The 13,392-nt window shown below is 47.5% G+C and overlaps 1 protein-coding gene across 1 annotated transcript in view; it reads right to left on the bottom strand.

Moving 5' to 3' along the window:
• Nucleotides 1-13,392, bottom strand: part of LOC115105278 (rap guanine nucleotide exchange factor 6-like) — a 131,803-nt gene that overhangs the window by 67,459 nt on the left and 50,952 nt on the right. The window contains 1 exon segment of the mRNA XM_029627105.2: nucleotides 11,799-11,816. Coding sequence (XP_029482965.2) covers nucleotides 11,799-11,816 — 18 coding nt within the window.

Genomic DNA, 13,392 nt, shown 5'->3' with positions numbered 1-13,392 from the left:
ATGGCCAATAGTAAACAGGAGGAGGCTTAAAGATGCAGGGGAGCAGCACCCCACAGCAGCAGCAGTCCCCATTACTGTGGCCCTGGCCTGAATTGTACGATTGGAGACCATTGACTCTGGTCCCTCGGGAACCCATCAAAACAAACTAGAGCCTCAGGCAGTCAGACCAGGAAGTTTGCAGTGACACAGGGGGACGGAGACAGGCTTCACGGGGTTCAGGCCAGGGAAAACAGTGGGCCGGATATTGGCTTCTGTCATCTGAAGCCATCCATAGTGAATCAGTGTCACTTTCTAATTGCGTCGCTCACTTGTTAATCTTATTCCAATGTGTTTGAGTATTCATTAAGGCATGATCTGCTATGTCAATATTGAATACCAATGCTCCCGTTTGGAAGTAGAGCATTCATTCGCAATAGCATTCACATAGTAGTCTAATAAGTGAAAAGAGTTTGTCCAGCACTGCCACAGATGAGAAGGACTCCGGTAGATGAATGCTGGCAGTGACCATCTTGTTCAGAGGAAACATGGAATGGCATAACACAACCATTTCCCAACCACAGAACAGTAGATCGAAAGAGATGGGAGTCAATACCCCCGGACGGCCAACCGTAAGTGAGCGTCAGAAACTCGTGAATTCATCAGATTCCTCCTCAGCTCGGGCACAACACAAATGATCATGACCTTGTTGCTATTTCGGTCCATACTGTAGCTTCAGTTTAGTCTGGTGCTCGAGCTGATGGGCTTAAAGGGGAACTTCATTAACCTTTCTCCTCGGGTCCGCTCGTCTCATCAACGACGGGCGGCACACGTCGACTCTCATTAGCCACGTCTTCAAACAGGCTGCTTCTCATCTCATCTCAAACAGACGGATGACGGACTACACAAGACTCCACTGTGGATGAAGAGGTCTTGTGCGCGAAGATGGGATGTGTGATCTCTTATCTCCGATCATAGATGTGTCTTAGTTAGCAGTCAAATTCAGCCATTCAAAGTTATTTGATCAAAAAAGCAGTGGATAAGATACTTTATTAGGCCACACGAGTTGGAAATTTGTCTTCTGCGTATTCCCAACCCCTTCCAAGACACACACACACACACACATACGTTAGCGCAAATGGTGTGCGCCTAAGGTAAAAATGTTTTTGACAACACCGCGCTCAGAACTTGAGGTGGTTAGACCAAAATGAAAGGGCAAAGGCCTAACATGATCTACCCTTTCCATAAATCATAGACATTGATTTCTGAGCATTAGCTTGTGGTTTAGGCTATAGAGCCATTTATTCACTTCAATCAATGCAAACATTTAGTCAACCTTACGCTAATTCTGAAGAACAACAGAGCCTAAAAAGCTGATGTGTAGATCACAAATCCATTCAACACAAAATGTCGAGAACCCATTAACTTGGTCAAAAGGAGTTCAACTTGGAACGCAGACCTGGAGTGACAAGAGATTGGGATTAACGTGTCAACCATCTTCACACCCCTCCCTCATTAAGACAGTTCTCATAACGAAGACAAGCATCTTGGAAGCTCTCAACACCAAGATGTCTGGTCCCTTGGCGACACTGTGATTTTACTGGCAGTCGTCTGTCAGGACGCCTGAGTAACCTGTGATTAGGGGCCGAGTCAGGCTGGATGGATGGACACCTTAGCACAGGAGAGAGACAGACAGCCCCCGATCCTGCAGCTCAGGTGGGCAAAATGTTGTCAATCAGACGGTCAAGTAAGAGGAGAATCAACCAGCCCAGAACAGCCCAACCAGCATAGTGACAGAGCCATAGACACTCACTCGCATTTACCTTTCATGCTGTGCATTCCAAATTCAATCTCATCATGCATAGTGTAAAGACTCATTTCATCGGTCACACCATTCAAAATAGGACATGGGCTCAACCACACAAACCTGTCACTCGGTTAAAAAAAAAAAATTTGCAGAATGCATTGTGAAATCTGAATGTCCAATTAATAAATACACGCCCATAATCTAAATAATGCATCTGAATTTACAGCAAAGCATGCATGAATAAATGATAAAAGCAGCGGCTGTACAGTTCACACCTAAATGCAGCGCATCACACACACACAGCATCCTAACCCAGCAGAGTGTGCTGGCCACAGAAGGGATTACGACATCGCTTACTTTGGAGGACCACGGCTGCAAGCAGTTGGCATAGCAACGGACAAGGAAAGCCATGTTCAGAGCAGGGAGGCAAAGTTTCCCCTTTCGAAACCAAAAGACAGGGGGGAAAAGGAAGAGGAGGAAAAGGAAGCAGACGCCGATAAGACTGGAGGCTTCTTCCGAAGGGGGCGCGAGGAAATCGCCCCTGAAAGAGATCAAATCCTCAACGTTGTCCAAATGTCCTCGGGCGTTAGTTGTCAGTTTGCTATTGTTCATTCAGGTTCTGGCAGTGACTGTCACACGTCAATCAAGAGGGAAGCCAATGCCAATGGCGAGAGAGGAATTTAGAGGATCACTAGTGACCCTCCACATTCAAATTAAGAAATGTATTTAAAAAGCTGGACTCAGAAACAATTATCCATTCGACATCTCCAGAGTGCTAAATGCATTAAATCCCAAAGACATAGCAGGTTGCATGGCCACAGCCTCAACGATCAGCGATCCTGCAAACTTGCTCAAGTTCAGACGTGCTGTAAAACTGTAGACAGGAGGATCCTTAGAGAGAAGTCAAAGGGTTGAGGAAAAGTCATTTAAAGTCCCTGGTAGTTTTCTTTCCATCTTTTCAACCTGTTTGTAACTATGGCTGACAGACGGCCTATTCTCCAGGGCAGAGCCAGCGGTGCCGTCACTAGTCAATAGTCCCAGAGAGAGAGAGACCACGAGCAGGACTTCCAGTCAGTCAGCATGCACTCATCTGTGTCTATTTCCCTCCTCACACCGCCTGGCTCACTGCAGCTCTCTTCCTCCCTCTCCAGCTCTCTCTGTCTGTAGCTCTCCGGCAGCACGTGTGTGTGCGCGCGTGCGTGCCCGTCCGTCTCCAGAGGGGCCAGACTGCCTGCTCCCGTTCCCCAGCTCAGAGTGCACAGACCCAGGCTAGCGCACTGCTCCCCCCGGAGAACCTCCCATCGATTTGACGGTTCACCGCAAAGAGCCAACGGCTAATAGGCGGAGGGAGGGAGGGGGGAGGGGAGCCCGGCTGAAAAAGAATGACATCACCTGGGCAGGGAGAGGGATGGGAGGAGGGATAGATGGAGGGAGGAAGAGGAGGAGAGAGCGAGTGCCAGGGGGAAACTGCATTAGACCGATTGGCTGTCTAGCGGGAGTGGAGAGAGGTAGAGAACCGAGAGAGGGAGACTAGAAAGAAGAGGAGCGGGAGCATCTTTATTGATCAGGCAGCAACATAAAGCCTTGTGCATTCAGCCACCTCCACTCCTTTAAATAAATGGCAAAATAACTAAAGAGAGAAAAAAAAGCATAAATCACAGCACGTTATCTGAACACAGAACAGAGGGCGGCAGCACGCGTCTGCTAGGGAAATATGCTAATGAATTGCCTTTCACAAACACTCCAAATCATGTGCCTGGTTGTGAAATAGGATTTGAAATCGAGTAGATGGCTTTGATTTTGCAGCACAGGCGTATTATCCCAGTTGCACTGTGAAGCACACTGAATTATACCTGGGCCAGAGACTGCGGTACCAAAACGAGATATGAGAAAATGTGTACTACTGAAAAGGAAGAGTACGAAACCCTTTCGCTGAAACAAAGAAACCCAAACCTATAACAGCCATGACTCCCTTATGGAGAGCTGCAGAATGCAGCCGGCGGTGAGGGAGGAGGATGTGAAACTTTCTAAGTCATTAGGTTCTCTACTTCAGCCTGCTGTCGAGTAAATGTGTCCGTGTCGGAAAGTCTTCTCTCCCTGCACCACTGTGCTGAAGAGAGGAATAACTCAAGCCCGTTTCCCCCGCTCCGCGCGCTACCGCGTGCTGCTAAAGGATGACATCATTCTTTTAGAGAGCAGCCAATAGGAGGCCAGCACATAGAGGCTTTCTGGGAGCACTGTCCGTAAAGAGGAGAGATGTTTTGCTTGGGGGATCTCTCCCTCCACACCCACTCCTACCTGACCCCAGCCCCTCAGCGTGACTAAAATGACCTTTCATGTAATTGATTAGAAGTTGGTAGACAGCGAGCGGGAGCGTGTGTGATGGTGAAAGCCAGCTGCAGCCTCGATCAGAACCGTGTGTCTCCCCTCTTTTTTATCTTTTTTGTTTAATACAGGAGGCACAAACACATCTCAGCAAATCCGGTTTTCCCATCCACGACTCAAAACACAAAAACAAAAGGGAGGCAATTCTGCTAATCACTCAATTCCTCCTCAAACAGTCACAGAGGAACCTTGAGGAGTGCCTTTTCATGCAAATCCTTCCAAACCCGCCACCACAAACAAACACAGTCATCAGTTGAATCTACTAACTGCTCTACTGACCAACACCATTTCACAGCCTTTTCTCATAAAAAAAAAAAAGAAAGAAAATCGCACTGATTCTGAGGCAGTCAAGGCAGCAGAGAGAGTTCGGGCAGGATGTACATCCTGTGTGTGTGTGTGTATAAGAGAGAGTAATGTGAACAGATAGGCCTAAGCCTAGCAAGATAATGAACAATACCAACATGTCCATGAGCTAAAAACTGCCAACGCAGGGAGGCAGCACCAAGGAGACATGATTGCATCATTCCACAGGCCAGTCATCAGGGGACTTCAGTCAAACAACTGGTCTCCAGCTACAACAGCGCTTCTTGTGAACACTCCATTAGAGGATGTATTGAGAACCAGGAAGGAAGCTATATAAGTTAGCCAAATACATTTAAACTCAGTTTTTTTTACAATTCCTGACATTTAATCCTAGGTCAGTTAGGATATCCACTTTATTTTAAGAATGTGAAATGTCAGAATAATAGTAGAGAGAATTATTTATTTCAGCTTTTATTTATTTTATCACATTCCCAGCGGTTCAGAAGTTTACATACACTCAATTAGTATTTGGTAGCATTGCTTTTAAATTGTGTAACTTGGGTCAAACGTTTTGGGTAGCCTTCCACAAGCTTCCCACAATAAGTTGGGTGAATTTTGGCCCATTCCTCTCCTGACATAGCTGGTGTAAGTGAGTCAGGTTTGTAGGCGTCCTTACTCGCACATACTTTTTCAGTTTTGCCCACAAATGTTCTATAGGACTGAGGTCAGGGCTTTGTGATGGCCACTCCAATACCTCGACTTTGTTGTCCTTAAGCCATTTTGCCACACCTTTGGAAGTATGCTTGGGTCATTATCCATTTGGAAGACCCATTTGCGAACAAACTTTAACTTCCTGACTATTGTCTTGAGATGTTGCTTCAATAAATCCATGTAATTTTCCTGCCTCATGATGCCATCTATTTTGTGAAGTGCACCAGTCCCTCCTGCAGCAAAGCACCCCCACAACATGATGCTGCCACCCCCGTGCTTCACGGTTGGGATGGTGTTCTTCGGCTTGCAAGCCTCCCGCATTTTCCTCCAAACCTAACAATGGTCATGATGGCCAAACAGTTATATTTTTGTTTCATCAGACCAGAGGACATTTCTCCAAAAAGTGCAATCTTTGTCCCGATGTGCAGTTGCAAACCGTAGTCTGGCGGTTATGGAGCAGTGGCTTCTTCCTTGCTGAGCAGCCTTTCAGGTTATGTCGATATAGAACTCGTTTTACTGTGGGTAAAGATACTTTTGTACCCGTTTCCTCCAGCATCTTCACAAGGTCCTTTGCTGTTGTTCTGGGATTAATTTGCAGTTTTCACACCAAAGTACGTTCATCTCTAGGAGACAGAACAAGTCTCCTTCCTGAGCAGTATGACGACTGCGTGGTCCCATGGTGTTTATACTTGTGTACTATTGTTTGTACAGATGACTGTGGTACCTTCAGGCGTATGGAAATTGCTCCCAAGGATGAACCAGACTTGTGGAGGTCTCCAATTGTATTTCCTGTGGTCTTGGCTGATCTCTTTTGATTTTCCCATGATGTCAAGCAAAGAGGCACTGAGTTTGAAGTTAAGCCTTGAAATAAATCTACAGGTACACCTCCAATTGACTCAAATTAGGTCAATTAGCCTATCAGAAGCTTCTAAAGCCATGACATCATTTTCTTGAATTTCCCAGGCTGTTTAAAGGCACAGTCAACTTAATGTATGTAAACTTCTGACCCACTGGAATTGTGATACAGTGAATTATAAGTGAAATAATCTGTCTGCAAACAATTGTTGGGAAAATTACTTGTCATGCACAAAGTAGATGTCCTAACCGACTTGCCAAAACTATAGTTGATTAACAAGAAATTTGTGGAGTGGTTGGAAAAACGAGTTTTAATGACTCCAACCTAAGTGTATGTAAACTTCCGACTTCAACTGTATACTGTACAAGGTCCATCCCTGCTCTGATCAACAAGATTGTGATTCTAATTGGAATGTATAGAATGTGTGTGCATCAGTGTGTGTGTGTTGGGATTTCTCCCATGGGACTCATTGTCCCTGCAGTGCTCAGGAGAATGACAGTGGCGAGACGGGATCCCTCGATATCCCTGAGCCGTAGCAAGGCTCAGTGAACACTGAACAATAACACACACACACCCCCGCTAGGCCGCCTCCGTCTGTGTGTGTGACCATCAAGCTGTGTTGGGTATACTACTATCACAGACAAACGTGTGTGTGTGTGTGTGGGGGGGGTGGGGCACCGGGCTTACATTCACAGCTAATCAGTTGTGCTCGGACAATTAGAATGTGTGAGCTGCCGAAAGCCCCTCCAGCCTGTTAAAAAAAAAAAACGGCCAGCAAAGCAGAATGCTGAGTTCTGTGAAAAGCTGTACAACTTCCACACAGAGAACGTTTCTTTCTTTCTTCACCAGCCACTTGCATATATTTTGGACCACTGCCCATTTCATTAAATGCAACAACAACAACAACAAATCATGAATACAATTGGTTCTCCCCAACTAATCTTCCCCTACCAAATACCTCCTGCAACAAGTGAACGCAGAAAGTTGCTATTCTAATAATTGGTGTTACACATTTCTTTTTTTCCTTTTAAGAGCTTAGAGCAGAAATATCAAACATTGCCTTTGGTCTACAGCTCTTTATAGAATCCGTATGATACAAAATAATCCCACGCTTGAGATTCCAGACCACCGTTCCCTCAAATTATTTGGGGGTACTGAGCAAATGTTTGGTCTTGTGAGCGGAAACTTGAAACGTTGTGAGAATTTTGTGCAACTTCCAGCGCGCGTGTACAGTGAGGCCGTACCCTTACAATTTTAGACAGTAGCCAATAGGCCATTGTGGTTATTTCTGCATAATGTAGACCTACCAACAAAACCAATGGAGCAAATCGCAGAACATTTTCACGTGGAAATAGTTTTTGATTTCTATGATATAGTCTACAGTAGCCTGTATGTGGTGGTCAATGCAGGTCTACATTGCATGAAACTTCATTATTATTATTATTATGTTCTTTCTCCCCAATTTCGTGGTATCCAATTGGTAGTTACAGTCTTGTCTCATCGCTGCTACTCCCCTACGGACTCGGGAGAGGCGAAGGTCGAGAGCCGTGAGTCCTCAGAAGCTTCTTGACACACTGCTTGTCTAACCCGGAAGCCAGCCGCACCAATGTGTCGGAAGAAAACACCTGGCGACTGTGTCAGCGTGTACAGCGCCCGGCCCGCCACAGGAGTCACTAGAGCGCGATGGGATAAGGACCGGGTGGCCAAACCCTCCCCCTAACCCAGACGACGCTGGGACAATTGTGCGCCGCTGGCTGCGACACAGCCCGGGATCGAACCCGGATCTGTAGAGATGCCTCAAGCACTGCAGTGCCTTAGACCACTGCGCCACTCGGGAGGCCCATTTTGATATTATGAAGGGCTTGACATTAATTCATGATTTTTTACTTGGTCTGTAACAACATGGGCCAAATAGGTAACTGTAAATTGCATTGTATTGTGTTGAATGACGCAAGAAACCACTTTACACAATAAAATCTCCTATTATTACCATACAGATAATTAGACAATGTAGACTATCACTCTGCGTATTGGCTTATTTGCATATTCAAGACTGTCTCAAAATACAACACTGCCCCTTTAATTAATACATACACTTTTAACCAGACTGGCTTTTCAAAGACAGCTTGAAATGTAGCCTACAAGTTGCAGGAAGCAGTAACTCCCCACTGCTGACCTATATTTATCTATAACTGGGCTAATAACTCGCTAACTAGCAAGGGATGTCAACAAATGTGCACACGCACGGCTCTGAACAGAAAGAGCACTCATGGGCTACCCCCGCCAATAGCATTCTACTCTGTAGTACGCCGTCTCTGCCTACCACAAAATCACCGTCTCAGTCTGGCAAAGTTAGATGTGTGTTGGTTTGTTGCATTGAAAAGGGTCCGATAGAACGTTGATTCGATCACAGAGAAAACGTTGATCTATACAGTGCAAACTAATGGGGCGAACTCGGCCAAGTTCAATGTCTTGCGTCTGTGCGCGGCCTGGCATTTCTTCTGCGTGGCAGTCCTGGAGGAAGTGCGAGGCCGCACACACGCGCAGCTTAGAGGGAACATTGGTCCAGACCACCAATATGCCCACGGTTTAAACAGGCAAGCCCCTTTGGCCATATGAATAGTTGATGAAGGCTCCATCACAATGCTTTCCTGCTCCACTACCCACACAAAGTGCTCCAGCAGACCGCTGTGCTGTGGTATGGTGTACTGTACTGGGTACCGTTCACCGGCTTGGAGCCCACTTCTCTCCTGCAAAACAGGAATTCCTGCCTTTTAACAGGGCCTTTCCTTCCCACCCAGTCCCTGTAGAGAGAATGGGGAGATGAGAGGCAAGAGAGAGGAGGGAAGAGAGCGAGGAGGAGAGGGAAGAGAGCGAGGAGGAGAGGGAAGAGAGCGAGGAGGAGAGCGAGGAGGAGGGGGAAGAGAGCGAGGAGGAGAGGGAAGAGAGCGAGGAGGAGAGGGAAGAGAGCGAGGAGGAGAGGGAAGAGAGCGAGGAGGAGAGGGAGGAGAGCGAGGAGGAGAGGGAAGAGAGCGAGGAGGAGAGGGAAGAGAGCGAGGAGGAGAGGGAAGAGAGCGAGGAGGAGAGGGAGGAGAGCGAGGAGGAGAGGGAGGAGAGGAGAAGGTGAGGGGGCAGTGAGAGGGGAAGAGGAGAGAGGAGGGAACGTGTTGCCTGTGTGTGAGCGTGCATGTCTTGGACTGGTAACCCCAGAAGCCCCATGGTAAAGTGCCTGCCTGGCTTGAGCAGAACAGTCCGGCTCCATAGCACTCCAAGTACTATGAAAATAAGAGCCTTCCCCTGGAGCTGGGGAGGAAAGGGGGGGGGTCAACAAGGCTGTCATCTTAGCTACGATGATGTAATCACTAAAATTAGCCCCAGAGGCAGCGGCGGGCAGCGGCGGGCAGCAGCGGTGCAAGCAGCACATAGGGAATGATGTTAACATTTAGATGTAGGTCTGGCCTGGATCGTAGCCTGCGGTATCTTCTCAGGTCCCAGATCCACTCGCCCTGGTCTGCTTGTTCCCGCCGGTTTCACATGACACACCATCTCCAGGGCTTTCACTTGCATATACCGGTAGTCAAAGTGGCTGGCCTGATAAGTGTTTTACAGTGTTGTTGCTACAGCTGCTGTGCTCTTATTATGGAATATCAGAGCAGTTAATTACTGTGTTATACAAACACTACAAGGCTTTTTTACAACGGTACATCAGCGCAGGCTGGTGTTGTGCGTGTTTGCCTGGTGTGCTGGGGCTGGGAGGCTGAGGGGTGGTGGCTGGGTGGAGGGGGGCTGGGAGGCTGAGGGGAAAGACATGATAAATCACCCAGGCCTCAGTAAAGGGGGGGAGCATGGAAGTGAAAACCCCCAGAGGTCTCCTCTGCTCCCAACCCCCTCTCCCCCTTCCTCCTCTCACCGCCACACCACTGGCCAACATCCCTGCTCTATCCCTCACCCCAGGGGCCGTTTGGCTCTGACAGAGGGGCACACTACGACCCCTGCCGCTCGGGGGTTAAATGTGCATTTTGATAGGACCAGACGGGATAGCGCTAGATGGCGAGATGGAGCGAAGTGGACGTGTGCCACAACACGTCACATCCCAGACAAGGTCACGGAGAGTAGGGGGACAAGACAGAGAACATCATGCTCACCTCTAAAAGATGACACGAGGGTCTCTGTGACAGCAAGTCAGCGAGCAGCCATTTGCAGCACGACGCCATGAGACACATCCCAATGTCATCATGACCTACAGTATCTACAGAGCCCGGCGGAGATGTGGAGCTGACGTGTAAATTAGCACTGGGATCAGGGTACAGACAGACAGCCCTCTATGTAACACAACCCAGCCAGCAGCGCACTGACTAATCTCGAATGGCTGAACACCTCAGACTCTGTGATTATCGTGATACCAAAATACACAGAGATACAACATCCGCCGAGACCTGATGATTAGTCACTAACCAACGAGTGACTAGCACTGAAGTTACGCTAAAGCTAGGCTGCGTTCCAATAGCCGTGAATGTTTCCACACACGTAGATGCTAACGCTAGCTACGTGACTGGTGGAGGTGCTGGTGCCGGAGAGGTTAGAAGACAGGAAGGGTAAGAGGAAGAGAGGCACAGCCTGCAGCAGACGTCTTGCAGACTGACAGGAAGTGAAATACCGCAGACCGTTGACTAGCTTAGCGACCTGCTTCTGCTACTAGCTGGGTGTCACGCGCCAAGACAAAGCAGAGACGTGCAGACGAGTGATCATCTCTCTCCAACATGAATGTAGCCTAGTCATTCTATTCAGGCCAAGTTGAGACATTCATGGGTCAGTTACTGGGTAGACCAGGTCTCGTAGAAACGTAATGATCCATGTAATAGTGTCTTGGCTAGGAAAGCACTTAGTACATCATTCTGAAGGCCAGGTGAGGTGATGTGTCCTTTTAAGGCATTGTGTGTGTGTGTGTGTGTGTGTGTGTGTGTGTGTGTGTGTGTGTGTGTGTGTGTGTGTGTAATTGAGGAAGGCAAGTAGGCAATTGATGTCCTAATAAAGTGGGCCAACGGAGTCATCCTTCCGTTCATTCGTCAGCATCCGTATATTAAATCCCATGGTGCATCATGGTAGTAATGCACCCCAGGTCTCCAGGGGGCTTAGCCTGGAGGAGGGTGATATTTCTGGATCAATGACAGCCAATGTCAACAGCACGTCATAGGGATACTCATCAATTAGGGCCACGGGTAGACACAACGACACCGCTTTTGTCTGGTATACACAACATAGCCTGGCGGTCCAGTTTGTTGGCGCTTTAGCCAAGTCGTCTCAAAATCTATCCTGGCGGACCTTACGGGTCCTTGAGGCAAATTTGTTCAGCATGAGGAAAGACACCTACACACAAAGCTTCAAGTATCTAGGTCAATGTGGGCGTGTATGTGAGCTTGTAAGAGAAACATGCGTAGAATGTTTTCCCCCTGTGTCGTACAACAGCTGATGAAACATTGTGTCAGTGTTATTTCCTGTCGCTGGTTGAAAACACAATCTACAATGGATCATCTAATCAGCAGGTTTTCATAAGTTCAGGTTTTTCCCCTCCCACTCACAGACAATCCTAGCGAAATTATTGATTGATTTGCTAAAAAAAAAATGTTTTAATAGAAAACTATGACAGGAAGTTACTTAATTGTTACCCAGAAATGACTTGATATCAATATAAAAACGTCTGCATTGGGGCCTTTAACAGACACCGCCACAGTCAGTGAAGAAGTCAAGCTTCCAACGTACCTGGTTATACGCATAATCCTAAAGGACGACCACAGCAAGCATCAGGGATGGAGAGGGAGAGAGAAAGACAAGACATCAGGGATGGAGAGGGAGAGATGGAGGGACGGAGAGAGAAAGACAAGACATCAGGAGGATCAACAGAGGACAAAAACACAACTTGAGTTAACTTATGACTTCACTGTTAAGGCATTGATCAGTTTGGCTCTGTGATCAGGTGGCTGGTGGTGGGAGGAAGGGAGGCTATGTTTAAGCCAGACTTTATTGACTTTCGCTGGACATCCTTCCGGGAAGGGCTGGGCTTCAACAATCCCAGCAGGAGAGGGGACGGGATGGCGCGGAGATGGGGACGTCGACCTCCTTGTCAGGGGGTGTGATGGAGCATGGGCCGGGGTGATTACTGAGAACAACAACTGAAACACGGCAGTGCCTGCGCCCAGCGATACTATCAGCAGCACGAGGGAAACTCCCCTGACTGACAGGAGGGGAAACCAGGGAGCTGACACACACACAGATGCAGATGTATCACCCACACAGGTGTAACAGACACACAGAGACACAGAAACACACACACACTCACTCATATGCTGCACTCACACGCAACGCACACACACACACCCCCAACAGTTCACACACTACTTGTCAAACACAGTGTAAAGTATTCACACCCCTTGACTTTTTCCACATTTTGTTACGTTACAGCCTTATTCTAAAACCAATCTACACACAATACCCCATAATGACAAAGCAAAAACAGGGTTTAAGACATTTTTGCAAATTTATAAAAATAAACATAAAAAATACCTTATTTACATAAGTATTCAGATCATTTGTATGAGACTCGAAATTGAGCTCAGGTGCATCCTGTTTGTATTGATCATCCTTGAGATGTTTCTAAAACTTGATTGGAGTCCACCTGTGGTAAATTAAATTGATTGGACATGATTTGGAAAGACACACCTGTCTGTATAAGGTCCCACAGCTGACAGTGCATGTCAGAGCACAAACCAAGCCATGAGGTCGAAGGAATTGTCTGTAGAGCTGCGAGACAGGATTGTGTCTAAGCACAGATCTGGGGTAGGGTACCAAAACATTTCTGCAGCATTGAAGATCCATAAGAACACAGTGGCCTCCATCATTCTTAAATGGAAGAAATTTGGAACCACCAAAACCTTTCCTAGAGCTGGCCGCCCGACTAAACTGAGCTATCGGGAGAGAAGAACCTTGGTCAGAGAGGTGACCAAGAACCTGATGGTCACTCTGACAGGGCTCCAGAGTTCCTCTGTGGAGATGGCTGTCCTTCTGGAATGTTCTCCCATCTCTGCAGTACTCCACCAGTTAGGCCTTTATGGTAGAGTGGCCAGACGGAAGCCACTAATCAGTAAAAAGGCACATGACAGCCAGCATGGAGTTTGCCAAAAGGCACCTAAATGACTCTCAGACCATGAGAAACAAGATTCAGTAGTCTGATGAAACCTAGATTGAACTCTTTGGCCTGAATGCCAAGCGCCACATCTGGAGGAAACCTGGCACCATCCCTACAGTGAAGCATGGTGGTGGCAGCATCATGCTGTGGGGATGTTTTTCAGCGGCAGGG

This window comes from Oncorhynchus nerka, linkage group LG22 (genome assembly GCF_034236695.1).
Source record: "Oncorhynchus nerka isolate Pitt River linkage group LG22, Oner_Uvic_2.0, whole genome shotgun sequence".
Taxonomy (NCBI): Eukaryota; Metazoa; Chordata; class Actinopteri; order Salmoniformes; family Salmonidae; genus Oncorhynchus; species Oncorhynchus nerka.
This window is presented reverse-complemented; position numbering and strand designations above follow the sequence as displayed.